This window comes from Puntigrus tetrazona, chromosome 3, assembly GCF_018831695.1.
Source record: "Puntigrus tetrazona isolate hp1 chromosome 3, ASM1883169v1, whole genome shotgun sequence".
Taxonomy (NCBI): domain Eukaryota; kingdom Metazoa; phylum Chordata; class Actinopteri; order Cypriniformes; family Cyprinidae; genus Puntigrus; species Puntigrus tetrazona.
Genome location: NC_056701.1, coordinates 26,971,999 through 26,990,155, shown reverse-complemented (window position 1 = coordinate 26,990,155; position 18,157 = coordinate 26,971,999). Strand labels below are relative to the sequence as shown.

General features: G+C 41.8%; 2 protein-coding genes across 5 annotated transcripts; both read right to left on the bottom strand.

The window, feature by feature from the left end:
- Nucleotides 1–124: 124 nt before the first annotated feature.
- LOC122341528 (butyrophilin subfamily 3 member A3-like) lies at nucleotides 125–6,995 on the bottom strand. 3 transcript variants are annotated; one of them, XM_043234959.1, is made up of 10 exons: nucleotides 6,803–6,995; nucleotides 5,208–5,346; nucleotides 4,429–4,527; nucleotides 3,990–4,091; nucleotides 3,716–3,850; nucleotides 3,464–3,601; nucleotides 3,330–3,381; nucleotides 3,161–3,187; nucleotides 3,006–3,032; nucleotides 125–2,156 (listed from the first exon to the last, which is right to left on the bottom strand). In XM_043234959.1, exons 1-10 carry the CDS (start codon nucleotides 6,991–6,993, stop codon nucleotides 1,597–1,599), a joined length of 1,470 nt encoding a protein of 489 aa, XP_043090894.1. In that variant the 5' UTR covers nucleotides 6,994–6,995; the 3' UTR covers nucleotides 125–1,596. The 3 variants fall into 3 exon arrangements, with proteins under 3 accessions (XP_043090894.1, XP_043090896.1, XP_043090895.1); XM_043234961.1 differs by having other exon boundaries at nucleotides 5,208–5,308; nucleotides 6,803–6,941; XM_043234960.1 differs by lacking the exon at nucleotides 4,429–4,527.
- Nucleotides 6,996–8,258: 1,263 nt separating this feature from the next.
- On the bottom strand, nucleotides 8,259–17,412 carry si:ch73-364h19.1. 2 transcript variants are annotated; one of them, XM_043228499.1, is made up of 6 exons: nucleotides 17,100–17,410; nucleotides 16,950–16,991; nucleotides 16,377–16,486; nucleotides 11,283–11,381; nucleotides 10,900–11,070; nucleotides 8,259–9,104 (listed from the first exon to the last, which is right to left on the bottom strand). In XM_043228499.1, exons 3-6 carry the CDS (start codon nucleotides 16,461–16,463, stop codon nucleotides 8,946–8,948), a joined length of 516 nt encoding a protein of 171 aa, XP_043084434.1. In that variant the 5' UTR covers nucleotides 16,464–16,486; nucleotides 16,950–16,991; nucleotides 17,100–17,410; the 3' UTR covers nucleotides 8,259–8,945. The 2 variants fall into 2 exon arrangements, with proteins under 2 accessions (XP_043084434.1, XP_043084426.1); XM_043228491.1 differs by lacking the exon at nucleotides 16,950–16,991 and having other exon boundaries at nucleotides 17,100–17,412.
- Nucleotides 17,413–18,157: the final 745 nt, after the last annotated feature.

The following is an 18,157-nucleotide window of genomic DNA, read 5'->3' as shown; positions in this document are numbered from 1 at the left end:
ATTCATTTAGATTATTCTAAGCATGTCACACTCATTTGCGCTGGAATAAATTAAATTAATGTCACAATGCATGTAATTACATAATGTTCACATAAAGCAACATTTGACGCATGAACACACAGGGTTGAACTTACTTTGATTTATTATTCACATAAAGTGCATTTCATGTCATGATTTGAGTTTTGTCAGATGAATATGAAAGTGCAGACAGAGCAGGCGAACACTGTGTTATAATAAGGTGCAGACAGCAGCAGGTTCAGAAACACCACAGAAGCAGCAGCTGAAAGAGATCCTACACTACCTCGATGGAAGTACTGGTCGTGAATGCTATGGATCACTATCAATCACTACGAACTGACCAGCTAATATGGCCCAGTGGTTTCTCTAATGCTAATGTGGTCTAGAACACTGGTTCTCAACTGGTTTTGCTCCAGGGCCCACATTTTAGATCAAGTGAACACTTCTTTATTGCCAAAACTAGTCCTCAGCCTCAAATACACAAACATCTTAATCTTACTATAAACTGCTAAGGCTCAATCTTTCGCTAAATCATTAGCATGCCAGCTAACAGGAAATGTTACCAAGAAGTTGTGAGCAAATGTACTTCCAGTAACATTAATAGAATGCTGGTTTAAATCATCTGGACTTTAATAATGTTCTCAAAACATTATGTATAGACTGTTTTTCTGAACAATGGATGTTCATCTAATTGCTGCTTCTTATAGTTTCAGATGGCTTCGAGAACATTTAAAAAAAGCGTCATTGCCATAATGTTTGCAAAATGATCAAATGGAATGCTCCCTTAAATGAACGCTCCGTCCTTTTGAGCCAAAAGGCTCATTCTCCAAATCCCTCAGTGTTAATAAATCGAAGGCGATAGCACTTTTAGCATAGCTTAGCATAGATCATTGAATCCAATTAGACCAGTAGCATCGCTATTTATCTCATTTGAAACCTGACTCTTCTGTAGTTATATCGTGCAGCAGGACCGGAGGAAAGTTTTTGGTCATTTTTGAACGCGACGCTACTGGTCTAATTGGATTCAATGATCTATGCTAAGCTATGCTAAAAGTGCTATGGCCAGACCTGCAGCGGATCTCCTGAATGGATTCAAAAACTGTAAAAATCAACTCTGACTCTGAGGGATGCTGGAGAACGAGCCTTTTTCCAAAAAAAAGTGTAGCGTTCCTTTAATGTCTTCTCTAACTTTCTTCACATAACCCTGTGTTTCGGAGAACATTTTCACAGCGTAACGAGAATGTTCTCAGAGTACAGTTATATTAATTGGAATGGTATTGGCTGAAAAAAGGTTTTTTAACCGTTTTGTGAATTTTTGAACAACGTTACCCATCGTTACTCTCCACCGATCAGGGAACTCAAAAAAGCTAAATAATTCTTTATCACCCACCCACTACTACCGCTCACAAATGCTCTCAAGCTACTAAAATTTGGTTGCTCGGTTCGGCTCATGGCTTAAATCGCTTCAAAAAAATCCCATACTTGGCAAAACGCTTGCATTTGTGACATATTAAGCTCCAGTTGAAAACCACTGCTCTAGAGATTAAGCACTGGGCTCCGCTTGGGTTCGTTTGGGTCTCAACCCCACAGGCACATGCCGGGACACAGGCACTGGCTCCTGTTCCCGGGGGATCTGATCACCAGGTCTTTCACGATCTCCACCGTCCCGAAGAGCGGGAAGAGCTTCTCGTCAAATGTCTCGTTGTAGGTGAAGATGTGGGAGCGGCTCTCCGCGTCGTAGAAGGACAGCTGGCCCTGGTCGTAGTCGAGGTAGACGCCGACCTTTCGAGGAATCAAGGCGGCCGGGAGGCCGGTGAAGGGCACGGTGAGGGCCTTCAGCTCCGTGCCGCGCTCCAGCCGCAGCGTCAGGTAGCCGGTGTGGGTGTTCAGGGACTTGAAGCCCTTACGCAAGGCGGACTCTCTGGCCACGCCGATGCGCCAGTCCATTTCTCCCACGTCCACCTCCCAGTACTGGCGGCCAGAGGCGAAGCCTTCGGTTCCCACCGCACACCACCAGCCGTCGAGGCGCTGGTGGTAGTTGGGCACGTCTTTGCGCTCGAACCCGCAGCGCATGCGCTTCTCGTCCTCGGAGATCAGCAGGTCAGGGTTGGCCGTGTCCAGGTCAAGGGTCACCTCCACTATGATGGAATGAATGGAGGGTTGTGACTAATGTGTTATCGGCTTTTATCTGCAACCACGAATCAATGAAAACGGCTTCGGTTCAAAACCAATTCTGAAGCACCCGCGTCACAAAGACGGAACGGTACCGTCTTTAGACGAATCATCAGCAAAAACAAAATTGGGCTAAAGGCCTGTTGCATGATAACAATGAAGATATAGTTCTAAAATGGCTATAACGATAAAGACGCGGACAAGCGATATCGTTGCAGAAGGGTTATTTTTCCAGCTGATGAACTAAACAAACATTGACAGCCAATCAGAATCTATTCTGCTGTAACAAGCTCAAAAATTTAACATACAATATCGCTAATAGCGTTATCTTTATCGTTCTTGAGCCATTGATTCTATCTTCATCACAAATACTATGTATACTTGCATGTGATGCTATACTTGTAATCCCATAATGCATTACGACAAGATGGTGGATTACTTGCTGGTATTTAAAGTATTTTTGGGTTGGTAAGGCTATTTTAATTATCTGATTTGACGAGGATGCATTAAATGTATTACAAGTGTAAAAACATTTAAAATGTAAAAAATAGATACATTTCAAATCATCAGAAAATCGTGAACAAAAAAAAATTTATCATGCTTTCCCAAAACATACGTTGCAGCGCAACCGTTTTCAATAAAATTTCACAAACAAATAAGCATATTATTATGATTTCTGGAGGATCATGTGACACTGAAGACTTTAGTAACGATGCTGAAAATTCAGCTTTGATCACAGGAATAAATTAAAGTTTAATATATTCCTGTTGGAAAAACTCGTTTTAAAATATTAAATGAGCAAATAAATGCCTTACCTCCTGCATCACTGATCCAGTCCCACACTAAAAAACAGAAAAGCAACAGTTAGCTCAAGTTCACGGTGAGTCTTCACATTCAGTTCACCCTATAATTGAAAAACTGTCCAGAATATCTCAGATTTTCAAAAGATAAACGTTAACATATAACTCACCTACGTGAGGAACGTACGGGGTGGCACCTACGTCAAAAACAAAAAAAGCAAGAGGCATTATACGTGTCTACTACCCGACAGATACGTGAACAAGCCACAGGTGAAGTCTTCACAGTAGATCTGAAATATATTTTTATTACATTAATGGCTCAGAAAGTGACGATCAGACCTATTTTTTGGCTCCTCTGTTTCCACATCAGCCACTTTTGAGGAACGTTCTCCTAAAGGCGCACAGAAACAGCAGTTTTACGTTACGGTTGATGAATTGAACTCTGAGCTCCTGTCAGGTTGTTTTCTTCACACCTTGTCTAGTTCTTTGTTGACCAGCATCCAGAACACCAGCTCCATGGCCGACTGCAGGGTGGCCATCCGACCTTTCTTCCAGTGATTCTCGAAGTCATCCAGAGCCGCCACCACCTGCTCTCCAGGCCACACACTTTGCTGCGCGGGAAGGAGGGAATAAATTACGCAAATGTTGCCGCTCAAAGCAAAACTAACAGCATTTAGAATGTTCTGAATAAAAAACATGGAAACCTAGCGTGTGTGTGTGTGTACCTCGGGTTGGGCCCTCAAGTCTTTGGTCCAGGTGAGAATGACCCTCTTGGCGCTCTCGATATCCTTCTCGCTGCTCAGAGCCAGATCCTTCCAGTCGCTTCTCTCTGGCCACCCATCAGTCAGCATCGGTCTTTTCTGTCGGAACAGTATTTGATGACTGTGATCTGCTTTTTAAGGCGGGGGGTCAAAAAAAAGCACCCCGTTTCGGAGCAATTCGGTTTCAGTGGGTGCATAAAAAAAATGCAGCGAAGGTATATATAAGTAAGCGTCTTGCCTTGCTCTCTAGCAGCGACGCCCACTCCAGAATGAAGGCCCTGCAGCTGAGGGTGGGCCACACATCCTCACTCTTTGAGATGTTCTCTAACACCTCCGACCTCTACAGACACCGGCGGAGAAGAAAACACACACGCACCCCGTCAGAACCCAATGATTCAGGTCGGTTACTGCATTTCAATTTAAGTAGCAGATTTTTTTTTATAATATTTTTTTTATAATACATCTAAATTTACATTTTAAACCAATTAAAGAAAACATTTTTTCTGTTAAATATAAAGCTTGTGAATCCGTCACTGAGTTCCGCTTTCTGTCATTCAAGTTCCAATTCCCTATCCCGTCGGGAACGGAAGCCGATTCAATTCAATGTGTTTTCCTGTGATTGCTCGGCCGTCGGCTCTGTTTTTTTCGGTGCGTTAGACACTTCTCAGCGGCCGTACCTGACACACACGTCCCAGATCCTTGGCCAGGTTGACGATGAACAGCTGGCTCTCGTCCAGCGGTTCTCTCTTCTCATTTTTCACCTTCTTACGAAACTCCTGAGTGCATAAATTCATTCAATTCTGTATCAGTCCTGGTAAACGCTACAAAAACCAAAGTCTCAGCGATGCACGGCCTGGACAAATCAATGACTGCAAATGACTTCAGACAGAAATCTTCGCATTAATGAACGACCCTGACTGCGATCGGCTTCCTTTTGTGTCAATCATGAAGTCTCTCGGCCGCGCTATCCTTGCTAAAAAAATGATTGCATTGGTTTTGATGGAAGCCGTAACGGACCCTGTGGGTTTTACTGGGTTTTTCTGTTGGGGGGCATGCTTAAAACCGCAAAACACACCACAGAAAACCATCTTTTAATGGGATAAAAGTTTGTAATGTTTATAACGGTATTTGCGGTGGAAATTTCCGTGATGGTTTCTGTTGTTTTGGTTTGGTTTTTTTCAGCGGTGACACGGAAAGTTCAGGAGTTTTCAGCATGTTGTCAAACCAAGCAATTAAAGTTGTTCGCTGAGTTTACGGCAAACAAACAAAAGCGGCGTTTCATTAAAATGCAACTCAAGCTTCCTGCATCTTTTGTCTCCTGTTAATGAGCAGCAAGAGACTCGGCCGTAACGGACCGGCTTAAAGAGCCTTTGATCTCAATTTTGGACCAAAACAACCGCTTCGTTCCGTTTGTATAATCACTGTAACCAAGTGGAACGGATCGACCTTAAGGTACCTTAAACTTCTCCGTAACATTCTTGGTAGGTTCGACCAGGAACTGAAGACACTGCATCATGGTGGCTGCTGCCCACAGAAGTCCTTCACCGGAGGAAATAACTACAGCCAAGACAGGAAACGAGGACGGGAAAGGTTTTCTGTCAAAACGTATACACACACCTGCTTTAAACTTAAAACGAGGCGTTAAACCTCATTTGACAACGGATCAATTATTAAACACTAAGCAGAAACACGAGAGTTCAGCGTTGATGCAACATACAAACTTGTGAAAAATAAGTGCACTTACTTGTACAAAAATATATAAAAGTAGCATATCTGTGACCATAAGCAGCACGGGTACATTTGTAGCAATAGCCAAAAATACATAGCTCGGGTCAAAATGACAGATTTTTATTTTTTGTCATAAATCATCAGGATATTATATAAAGATGAATTTTTAATGACGATATTTAATACATTTCCTACGGTAAAACTACATTTGGACAACTTTGAAAGCGATTTTCTATACATCAACGGAAAGCTTATTTGTTCAGTTCACAGATTAGTTTATGAAAAAACACCTTCATGACTGGTTTTGTTGAACCGAATCATATTTTCGGAGATAATATAATAATGAAATGGCGTTTATCTTAAATGTTTGTCAGTGCGTTAAGCATTCACCGTTTCAAAAATACTAGTAGCAATCGTAAAAATGACATATGGGTAGACATATGTATAATATACATAACTATATTATATTTTATTCGACTGCAGTTACGTGACAGAAAACATGACATGCAGTCTGCACTAAAGCGTGTCTATTGTTTTGAAGTGAATGGTTTCCGTAATAATGATTCTGAAGAGTAGCACGACAGCAAACCCAGATTTGATCGTTTCATTAACTTAATAAGCGGTGCTTGAGAAACCCATCTTTGCAAAAGTTCCTTTTTTTGCCATTTAAATAAGAAAAATTCATAGGCGAGAGGAGACGTGACTGAGGAGAGCTCACGTGACTCGATGGAGGATTATCCAAACTCCTTTTAAAACACATTACTATCTAACTTATAGCGATAAACATAAGCAAAGGGGGGAAATATTCGAGCTAACGCAACGATAAGTCATATAAATAATTATTATTCATAAATAGCAATTACCATTTTTTTTAAAAATGACTTCAAAACTACCTCAAAATCAAGAGCTCATATTAAAAAGGGCTCGTGTGTATAAATACAGCCTATTGTACGCGCAGTTTGATTTGCAGTTCAGGCGGCTTATGAATATCATCATGTATTTTATTTTAATAAATGTTTAATACGTCTGCCTTTGGCTGCGTTGTAATTCCGACAAGCGTCTGGAGCTGCTGAATAAAATACTGGAGCAGGCACCTGACTTTGCTGCACTGCACAAGCCTTTCCATGTATATTGATGAGGTAATGCCCTTGAACGACATCCTCGTGTCAGTCCGACGCAATAGATTTCGCGCGGCTGTATGTAAACAACGCCGCGCTGGGGTTTTGACGTCGCACTCGAGAAAACAACGCGGGTTTGCAACAAACAGACACAGAGAACATAAATCAGCGAGTATGCGTCGCATGCGCGCGTTCATCTCCGTACCTGTAAGAGACGTGCCGTGCCGCAGGATGAGTCCCTCCGCGGAGAAAGTCGTCCAGCGAGTCTGAGGAGAACGAGCGCTGCGGCGAGAACTTGACCTTGTTTACATACAACGACTTCGCGGAGCCGAGCGAGAGCCGAGCGTCACTCGGCCTTTTTTCCGGAAAACAGACGCGGAACGAAAGCGGCGCCATGTTTGTTGTGGCTCAAGGTGGGTGAGTCTCGGTTTTTTTTTTTTTTATTATTAAAATATATATAAAATAGAAAAATATAATAAGAAATGAGTCTTATGGAACGACATGAGGGTGAGTAATGAATGACAGAATTAAAATTTTTGGTGAAATATGAAAATTAAGATTTGAAGTACACGAGGGTTGCTCTTATAACAGCGAGTAACTTGCTTGCTGGTGATAAATCACTTGTTTATTCGTGAATTAAGAGACAAATTCACATCTGCTGTTGTGTTCAGTTACCAGGACGTCTGTGCCAAGAAAGTGACTGTGATGTGTTCAAATCCCCAAAAAGAGACGATTCAGTGTGATTAACCTCAATTTACGGCTTCGACCTACTGAAGATGAACCTGCTGACACATTGAGTGTGTCTTCAATCTGACGTGTGTCATTCACTCTCTAGTGTGTGTGTGTGTGTGTGTGTGTGTGTGTGTGTGGAAATTCAGGCTCCTGCTGTGGACAGAAGACAGGCCTCTCATTAGGACGTCACTGAAGACAATAAAGGCTCTACGGGAGCTGAAGAGTTAGGCTTTAAACCACTTCCAGGCCTTCGGAGCTCATTCGGTTGCAGGTAACTAAACAGATCATCTGCTTTTAGTTAGAGGAGTGTTAAAGATGCTACTTCCTGAAGTGACCACTAGAAGACACAATTTCACTAAACTTCTTCAGTATCCGGCGGAAGGTGTTGGTTCGTAGGCAATACAGTGGTGTATGAATTGGTGCCACTGAGGTTTTCATCATCTTTAATAAAATAAAGGAAGTGCCACTTGCTAGGAATCGCGGCGCTTCACAGAACGATTTTCAGCATCGTTACTCCAGTCTTGAGTGCAACACCATCTTTCAGAAATCATTATATTATGCTGATTTGCTGCTCATCAAAAACAGCTGAATAAAAGCATTCTTTTGGACCCCAGATTTTTTCAGCGGCAGTGTGAGGGTTAGTCACTGAGTCATGCTCACCGATTGGTCAATAAAGTCATGCTAAAATATAGAATACAGCAAGACACGTGTACACTGCACAGTTTCATTCAGTGAAGCACGACCTCTTAAGATGCAAACGTGCGTTCAGAGGAAAACGAGGACACCTGTGACCTCAAACCTGTTACACGTGAAACACCTTCGAAGTCATTTGAATTTTGCTCGTGAACGCAAACATCTGATCTCACGCCGCTGCATATTTGAAGAAGAAAAATCAGTTGGCCGACCCCCCGAGCGCAGCATCAGAAGAAACAAGTCATCGCTTCTGCACACCGTACATTTACCGTCTTTATTAAAACTGAGCGCATTCGTGAAAGGAGAAGATTCATCAAAAAGAGAGATTCATTCGGTCTGAAGAGGAACGTGTCGCGCTGAAATTCTCTCTGCCTAAAAAAATCGATCAAAATTGTTCTGCCTAAAGAAAGACGTTTTGCAATAACTCTCATACAAAAGCGCATGATTACACATGAAGAAACAGTACTAAAAAAATAGCAAAAATAAAGAATCGTCCCTGAAATGTCCAAAACATGGCTTTTTTTTTTTTTTTTTTTTTCGTGCTTAGTACAGTACTCCAGCTGCTACTTTGGTATTAGATGAGCCTGCCATCTGCGTGAAAAATGAAATTAAAATAGACTTTATTAACAGATTTTCACTTGCCATGTTTTCATAGCTTAAGTCCCTTTTTGTAATCGGTATGAAATCAGCATCCCCCACCTATGCGTAAATGTATTTTCTAGGCTTGGAAAAGTCACGGAAACATCTGCGGCCGTCGTTTTCAACGGAGACGCTCTCGCCTGTTCTTGTTCTTCCCTTTTTGCCGGCGGTGCTGCGACATCCCTCTCCTCTCGTATCGAGCTAGTGCAAGTTATTGCATAGGTCAAGTCCTCCCCCGTTTCGTCGGGGTACGGTCAGCTCAGCAGCTGTTTTAATGAACAGTGTTACTGTTGCGAGTCTGCGATTTGAGGTAGATCTTCATACGCAGGTAACTCAGAGACTGGGAGCGGCGCGCGGGGCTCCTCCTCCGGTGCCAGGATGTCAAACGGGACGTCGATGGGCTGGACGGACTCACGGACGCTCTCCTCGTATGTCGGAGGCGGCTGTGGTAAAAAAAAACACAAAAAAACATGTGACACCGCGAATGAGACGCTTGCGCTAGAAAAATGTGAGTTTGCGTAGGTCGTGTTTTTTACATTTTGGTTTGGTTATAATTCGCGTCAGGACTCAAGTACTTAGTCTCAGGGCGTGCGTGATGTAGATGTGCGTTTCTACAGAACAGATTCGGAGAATCTTCTGCGGTGAATGGGTGCCGTCAGAAGCAAAATCCAAACCGCCGATAAAATGTTTCTGATCTGAGCATATTTCTCTCCTAATTCGGACGAGATGACTTTTCACTGGAGAAAGCGGCGTTATATTATAGATGGAAACGATGGTTAGAAGTTAGAAACACCTTGATGGAGCGTTTCTCTTCACATCTGTACATTTAGTTAATTTACAGATTGGGTTTGTGTGGATTATTGTGATGTTTTCATCAGCTATTTCCGACGGCACCCATTCACTGCACAGGATCCACTGGTGAGCAAATTCTCCAAATCCGTTCTCATAAACAAACTCATATATGGCCTGAAGGTGAGTATACGTTTCCAACATATTTTTGGGTAAACTATTCCTTTGAAGTCACGTCATGAAATCAGACCCAAACTCTATTTAGTTTGTCGTCTGGTGAAGTGTTCGTTCAAGAAAAAAGGTCTTCTTTTTAACCTAAAACTCTGCGAGAAACTCTTTGGCTCAAGCTAAATTACTCAATACACTTCATTTGAATACACTTATTATATTAAGTATACTTCATTCAAAAATCGGGTTCCCTCGTGTGATTTTATTATTATTTAACACTGCACGCGAACGCATTCCCAAAGATAAAGACCTTCGCACTGCCTACGTTAATTCATAAAACAGAGCTCGACTTTTATTTAAACAAATTTAGTTATCGCCGCTCAGCTTCTACCTTTCTTTCTTCTCTCTCTTAAGCTTCGAGCCCTTTATCCTTCTTAAAAAAAAGCCCAGTCATTTTAGAACGGACGAAACCGCGGCGCCCAGCTGGAGAACGAGCTAATTAAGCTCAATAATACGGTTAATGAGTGAAGGACGGCCCTCACGAGTGAACCGTCCACCCACTGAAACCCAGGCGGACAACGAGCCGCTTTCTCCGCTAATGTTTACCTTTCAACATAGGCAGGCTTTATTGTGTCTGATGTGCATTAATTCCCATTAGCGCGTGCTCTCATGCGTTTTCCTGGCCCTGAGTCAACATCGCGGGGGGCCTCCGAAGCGCGCGTGCGTTTGTTTGCGCGCCGGTGAATGCCGTACGATTCTCAGGTACGATCACGTTACGGAGCAGAAGGCCGCAGGTCGTTCACATCGACAAAACCTATTGTCATCCGATTCAGACAGGCTGCAGCTGCCGAGAGATGAAACTGTTACAGCGGGGCTAGAGGCGTTCGCATCGGTTTTATGTTCAAATTTGAATATGTGCGTAAGCGTATGCTTTTACGAGTCGTTATAAATTGTGAGCGTAGGATAGATGAACTTAACCCAGGCATAAAAGCAAAAACCGTAAAGGGCTTTTAAAGATAATTCACTATTTTACCTCACTTTTTATGAGTCGCTGATCCCTGGTGAACAAGCACACTTCAGCGTATATTTTAAAAAGCATTTATCGTGGAAATAATATGCTTAACTTCAAATTTCATACAATGTTTTCACTTAATTGCACGTCAAATGTATTATAGTTACAATCTGTATTGAACTTTAGAGCGCTTTCTTGACTTGATCTTTATATGTAACTTTATAATTACTTCTATTGCACTCAAATATATTTTCTATTGAAATAATCACCTCTGTCTCGACAGGTCCGTTCAGGCCAAAGCGGTCGGCTATCATCATGTGGATCTGCCGCTGCCGGTCTTTCTTGCGGACGCTCTCGTACGAGGGCAGGCGAGGAAGAGGAGGCTCGAGCGAGGAAAGGTAGTAGCTGCTCGGCACGCCGATGAGGAACAACGAGCCCGACTGACAAACACAAGCAGAAACGACATATGAACGCGCGAGGACAAACATAGCTTACGCGAAGCAATGATCTGTTTCTGCTACCTGTATGCAGAAAATGCACAGAAGAAAAGGGCACACTGGTTTATAGAGATATGAAGGTGGGTTAACGAAGGAAGGTTTCATTATGGGTAAAGGATGAAGACTAGTTCATTTAAAAACGACTGAATTCTTACCCGTGCATTGACGTTGTCAAGACCGGCGTCATGCGTCTGCTCGGCATCAGACGAAGCTACTAGAGTCTGCCTGCTGTTGTAGTACTGAGGAGGAGACTCCTGTTCGGTCAAGAGATTAATATCCTCCGTTAATATGGCATTTCTGATATCATCAATGATTATTCAAAGCTTTCCGAAACCTTTTTTTGGAACTACATTGACTATAGCTTGGCCGCAGTTTAAAATGCATGGACGCCGCTGCGTTAGATAACAATTTCTTTGTCTTCGTCCAGAAAGCATCCGTGTGCTACTCTAAAATATATACACTTGATCCGACGCGTTCATATTGAACCGCCGGCATGCCAGTTACGGCGTTTTCATATCGACTGCACGTCAAAAAGTAATGTCTCTCCTCCTCTTCCTACATCTGCAATGTTAGGGCCGGACCTCTGGATGGTCGTAAATTATGTTGCTGAAGAGAAGGACCACCAAGCAACTTCCTCCCCTCCCATCCACGGATAGATTAGGCAGGCGGACCCGCGTGAGGCCGAGGAATTCCTCCAGCCCAGCCGGACACTTGGTGATTACCCCACACCTAAATAGAGGGCTTTGTGTCCCGGGACAATGCAGCGTCTTACTGCGTCATCAGGGTGCTGGGTAACAAACCCCGCACTGGCGTTTTAAAGGGCTGCCTCTGTTTTGCACCCTTGTTTCTGTGGCAGGTACTAGTAAATGAGTGCGCTCCGTTTTATAGGCCCACATGTCAGCCGGACAGCGCTACAAGTCAGATAGTGCACTAGGTGGTCAAAACATGCAGAGCCTTAGCAGCTGATATAATGTCAAAAATGTTAAGAAAAAAAAAACAAATATATATTATTTATTTTTTTAATTTTTTTTAGGGACAAAAAGTAGGCTGCACGGTTTTTGTATGAAATAGAATTTATTTATTTTTTCTTTGTTTTAATTTTAGACCACGCTTTGAGCTTTTGTTAAAATCTTAAGACCTACTTTTAAGTTTTTTTGTTAGCTTACATTTTCTTTATAAATTTTTGTAAAAGTGTACTTTGTAATAATGTCAAATGAAAGGTTTTTACTTTAAATCTATATCGTTTAATAATCATTTTAACATTGCATTATCATTTTAACTGCCGCACGTTATTCAGTAAAACTGTGATGACTAAATATTTTCAAATGTATTAAATGGAGATTTTACGTTAATTTAATTATTATTTTATTTTATTAACTATACCATATTTCATAGTGAGTGTATCCATTTTAACAATGTTTCAATTATTTTATATATAGTTTTGTAATAATTTCATATGTAGTTTTTATATATGAAAGCTGCTTAAGTTTGTCCAAAAGCACAGAATTTTGGTGAATTTATTATTAATTTAACTGAAAACATTGAACTCAGTTTACACTTATTTATGTACTTTTAAAAGTATATTGTGTCTGTAATAAGTATATATATATATATATATATATATATATATATATATATACCTAGTCCTCACCATATAGTAAGTACACGTAGTTGATTATTATTACTTATTATTACATAATTATACTGTAACAAGAACACCTTAAAATACAGTGTAACCAAAAGGTGTCCTCTTAAAAGTAAAGAAATGCCACTGACAATCATTTAGACAATTATCATCCCTGTTTAAAGCTCGGACCCTAATCTGATCGCTGGTGAGGACTCCTGACAGCTCTGACATCACTCACAGTGACGTATTTTGACCTTTCCCATCACCCCTCCCATTCGGGCCTCTGAGAGACACGTTTAGTAAATGTGAGGTCAGGGGTCACCTTCCCTCGCTGGTTTGCACTTTCAACAGTCCCGGAGTCCCCCCCGAAAAGAGAGACGTTCTTTTGTCTGCTCCTCTGATTCAGGCAGTGTGAAGAAGCAGAAGCGTGTAAAATCAGTCCTGAAGTCGGGGGAGGACCTCTTCAGCGGTGTGCCTTTTTCAGTGCCTGACCTGAAGTAAAAACCTTTGTCCCCTCCGATCCCCCACCAAAACACAGGCCCTAACGATCAGATGGCGAGGACGCCTCGGGGAGAGCGCACGGGTCAGAATGAGAGGGTTTCTACACGAGAAGGCTTCGTTTATCATTCTACTTCTTTGAAAAAAGGGTTTCAGCGGTGAGCAGTTCTTAAAAGAACCATTTTACTAGAGTCAAGAACATCAGAAAAATCTAAAGAATCTTTTTCGTGGATTGGAACGATCCCGTGGACGTTAAAGGCTCTTCGCGAAACTGCAGTTGACCAAAAAAAGCACTTTATTTTTACCGGTTCAACCCTAATTGGCGTCTCCAGTCAGATCTGCCTCCATTCAAATAAAAATAAGACACATTGAGACGATATTTAAATAAGAATACGATTATTTTGCATCAGTTAATAGATTGAAGAGTTGTCAAGGTAACGTTTGATCAGTCTTTCCCTTCGGCCAAAAGAAGAAAAATGCATGAGATGGTAGTGCCCTACGTCCTTAAAGGAACGAAAGCTATGTCCGAAATTAGTAAATATGTGACAGCAATTTTATGAAGCTACAAGAATATTTTTTGAACAAAAATAGCAACAGTTTCTTCTCTTCTGTGTCGACCGGCATTCATAAATGCACGTGCAGTCTTCGTAAGCATGTCTGAAGATTGGGAGAGGTATCTGAAACTCAATAATAGTGACGTTGAAGTCATGGTTTGCATGCGAACTAGCAAAAATTGGTGCGTCTAATGGAAAATCCATTGATTTAAATACGGCGGTCGCTTCCAAAACTTTACCGTGGTGTTGATTCACTTCATTGGCTGATTTCATCACGAACCTATTCTTTAACCAGCGCCTATCTTCACCGCAGTTTAACTAACAGACATGTTTTTGCATTTCCTCTTTGTGGGAGGAAGAATGCGGAGGCCGTTTCCCTGTGCTCCTAAGATAAGGTTAAAATGCCCTCGGGTGTGGGGGGGGTTCAAAGTGAACAGGAAAAGGAAACGCAGAGGATGAGGTATGACTCAAGGGTAAGGCACAAAGTGTGAGGGGTCCGCTTTACGAGCAGAACCCAGCAGATAATCGAACATCTGCTTTAACGACCCACTTCCTGTGGACTGGACACATTTAAAGGCTCTGTTTTTGGAAATATGAACACTTTTCGGAGCTGCAATTGACACAGTTTGTTTATTAAATGGTACACAAGTAGACCTGGCCCACATGGACCCACCTGAACCTGCAGGACTTCAATACGTTTCAGCTACTGTTAAAAGCTTCAGACCTTCAGAACCTGAGCGATCTCACGTTTCTCCACGACAAAAGATCTCACCAGTGTGCTCAGGAGAACATTAGAAATGAATCAAACCGATACCAAATCGAATGATCGCACCTCCGCTATCGGCACTTGCTGCGGGTATGAACGGTTTCTGTTTTAACGTCTCCAGAGGAATTTCAGGAGATGAATTGATACTTAACACAGAGATAACGGGGAACTTATGAAAAGCAACCTTTCAGCAAAACGCGGAAGAGAAGTCCGGTTCTCACCACTGCTCTCGCCTCAATACGCTCCTGATCGGCTGCTTATTAATAGTTATGTAGGATAAGGACGTTAAGGTCATGCTTTTAAAAGTACTAATGAACAGTCAATATGATAATAAAAGGTTGAATTAGATTCGGTGTTAACATATAAATGGGTTAAGTATAACACATTAACACGTTTAATTACCCTTCCCATTAAAAAGTCGGTTAATTACAGTTACTTTACGTTAAATGCATTACCATGAAAACGTAACAGCTAATGTTAAAAATGTATTTTTGCAATGTAATCTTCTTCCTCTAAATACTTTGGACGGTTCAAAGGACAATTAATGCATTTTTGCATGATTTATTTTGACTTTCACGTCTCTCGTTCAACTGGCTGAGATTGAGACGCGATTGAGAAAGCGGCTAGCGAAGTAGAGCAAGACTTTTCAGAGCGATTCATTTAATCACACCGTTGAATACGTGAATAACAGCTAGTAATTTGTTCGATTTCAGAGTAATTCGCCCCCAACACTGCTTGCAGATTATATATATATATATATATCAATTAAACTAATGACCGCTTAAGTGAACACTTAACGTGAGAGACTTTCAATTGGAATCAATTCGAACCATTTATTAAATTGCGTACAAAGTTCTTCCTAAGTGGGTCGGAAAAGCATTCGGACGCCGATACGTTTTCATAGGACTGCCTAAAACCTTTACATCCACTTCCTTCTTTCCATGGGTTTTCTGTTTTAGAAAGTTGCTTGGGCTTTACTCCCAGTTTAATATGTGATTACTGTGTAACTTTCCCCCGGGCCGCCGGTCACGCTACGTGCTCCTCTCCAGCAGAACCGTGTGTTTAGATGTTCCACAGAGCCGACTCGCATCCCGGACAGTTCGTGCCGGGAAAGAGTCAGATAGCGTTTTGTTTTCAACCTCTGAAGCTCTGACGTTTCGCTCAGGCCGCTTACGGTGGTTTATTTCGGTCTCGATCGCGGCCGACGTCAGCGAAACAAACCTCCCCGGCGAGCTGAGTCACAGCCAGCGAGGCTCTCGAAAGTTCAGCGCGGTTAGGGAAAAGATAATGTGTAATCTCTGTTTGTGCGTAAGCGCACCAAACATCGATGACTCGAATGGTAGGAGACGTTCTTCGTTTGCACGATTGTCTAACTAGGGCGCATGTAACACTTTAACTGCGTTTGATACGGGGTTTTTTTCCACCTTCGTGCGAATCTTGCAAGAACTTAAAAGTGCATTTTTAAGTGATATATTAATGATATAAAAGTGCACCTAGAGAAGGACACCGTTTTCAACCGTAACACTTTAACTGTGACTTTTTTTGTTTGTTGCTTAACCGTCCCACGTTACTTGGAAAACTCTGATAAACTCCCTCATAGACAGCAAGCAGACGCAGATTTAGAAGAAAGAGAAAGACAGTAGTATCAGCGTGTGCTTGAGCGCTTTCCATTGCTCTGAAACCAAACTGTCGGAGACGTTTTGTAAGTCTGTAATTGCCTCCGTTTGGGTGACACTTAACGAGACTTTACTGGGAACTGAAGCCCTTGAAAGTGTAGAAATGAAAGCGTCCTCTGAGGTCTTACCATGTCAGTACGAGATTCCTGATAAACCCTCATTTTGCAGCAGAGAGGAACCTTCCGGTACAGGATCAAAAGCAGCATCACGATCATGAAGAAAAACACCAGACAACAGACTGAAAAAAGACAGCGGACAATACACATCAGTCAATACTCATCTGTAATACACCCAGTGTTTCTGTACGACACTAAAGCGGTCTTTATTTCCGCATAATTACATTTAATTACAATTCCATTTAATTCAGGCTTAATTAATATACTTTAATGTATCATTTATTTGTGTGATGCAAAGCTGAGTTTTCTGTGTCCTTCAGAAACTATTCTGATTTATTGTCAGCGCCGGAAACAGTTGTGCTACTTTATTTATTTAGGAAACTGATATTTTAAGGCGATTATTTGATGGGAAAAAAGTTCAAAAGAACAGCATCTTCAGAATGGTTATATTTTCCTACAATATGTCTTCACTTATATCAGTTTAACACATTCTTGCTGAATAAAAATATTCGTTTATTTAAATTATAATTTTTTTTAATTAATAACGGTGTGCACATTTTCCAAATATTGTTATTATATGCTTACAGATGTTGTGAAGATGTAATAACTCCAGTACCGTTCACTCATCTTAAAATTAAACAACAAAACAACAACAACAAAAAAATCATAAGCCCACGAAAATGTGTTTTTTGAAAAGACAACATGTATTTCTAATAAAAGCATAAATGTACTTACAAGCACCCACGATGACTGTCCTCTGGTCCACTGAGGGGCTGGCGGAGGGGACTTTTGGGGGCACAGTGGTGGACATCTCTGATAAATTCAACTTTTCTTCCAAGCGACCCGAGCAAGTCATAGCAAGTCACCAGAAGAGCAGCGTTTCTTTCTTCCCAGCTTCATTTCAGGGAGTCGAGAGTGACTTAAATCCCAGAACTTGTGTTGAGTGAACTGAACGTCAGTCACGACTCACATCCTAACTAGTCCTCACGAGCCAAGCGGAGCGGATACATTGTTGTCATTGCTGAATGGCCCGGAGAGCCCTACTATGGCGAAGGATCGGCTCATGAATACCAATGAGGTTCGTGACTGGACGCTGCTGGAGGGTTGCTAGGCGACGGCGGCATGGGCTGATTAATATTCATGAGCGTGGCCCTCGCCGTAGTAGGGTTCGTTGATTTGGCGATCAGGGGGGTGTGAAAAACAGTAAAATGCATTTGTGATGCGCTAGCAGGGAAAGGTATAAATAAACGTCCTCTTCTCTAATAAAATGGTAATTAATAAAATCCATGATATGACAGACTTTCTACCGTTTCGCATAAATTGACGAGCTGATACATTCCACACATAGCGGTTGTCTTGGAGACATGCGAGGCTTTACGCTTTAAAAGCGCGCCGCCCAACGGCAGAAAACAACTTCTACATGTTTCATTAGCATCTAGACCAGGGCTGTTCAAACTCCGCCGGGCACCGGCCCTCCAGGACCGAGCTCGGACAGCCCTGATCGAGACGTTCAGTGATTCGTCTTTTTCATACCAGTAGATTAAAACCTCTCTTTTCAGACAATCGTCTAACCGATTCAGTCGAGACTTGTTACCCCGCTGGTATATGATTGTTCTTTTTGTTGTTTTTACTTCTGTCATCATCGTAAGTCGCCTTGGATAAAAGAGCATGCTAAATGACTACATGTTAATTTAAATAAATAATTTAATTCGTGCATTCACCGTTTATTATTTCTGTGTGAGCTTGTGAAAATGTTTCAGAGCTTTTAAAAAGCTAAACAGAGAGTCTGAAAC

What these genes read in the sequence shown, in the direction of transcription:
- LOC122341528 (XM_043234959.1), bottom strand. Translation starts at nt 6,993, where the DNA reads ATGGCGCCGCTTTCGTTCCGCGTCTGTTTTCCGGAAAAAAGGCCGAGT. An exon ending in GCACGGCACGTCTCTTACAG is followed by an intron (nt 5,347 to 6,802) that starts GTACGGAGATGA and finishes ACGTTTTGACAG; the next exon opens with AAAACCTTTCCCGTCCTCGT. An exon ending in ATCTGGGACGTGTGTGTCAG is followed by an intron (nt 4,092 to 4,428) that starts GTACGGCCGCTG and finishes CGGTGTCTGTAG; the next exon opens with AGGTCGGAGGTGTTAGAGAA.
- si:ch73-364h19.1 (XM_043228491.1), bottom strand. Translation starts at nt 17,220, where the DNA reads ATGACTTGCTCGGGTCGCTTGGAAGAAAAGTTGAATTTATCAGAGATG. An exon ending in TTGACAACGTCAATGCACGG is followed by an intron (nt 11,071 to 11,282) that starts GTAAGAATTCAG and finishes TGTGTTTGTCAG; the next exon opens with TCGGGCTCGTTGTTCCTCAT. An exon ending in ACGGACCTGTCGAGACAGAG is followed by an intron (nt 9,105 to 10,899) that starts GTGATTATTTCA and finishes TTTTTACCACAG; the next exon opens with CCGCCTCCGACATACGAGGA.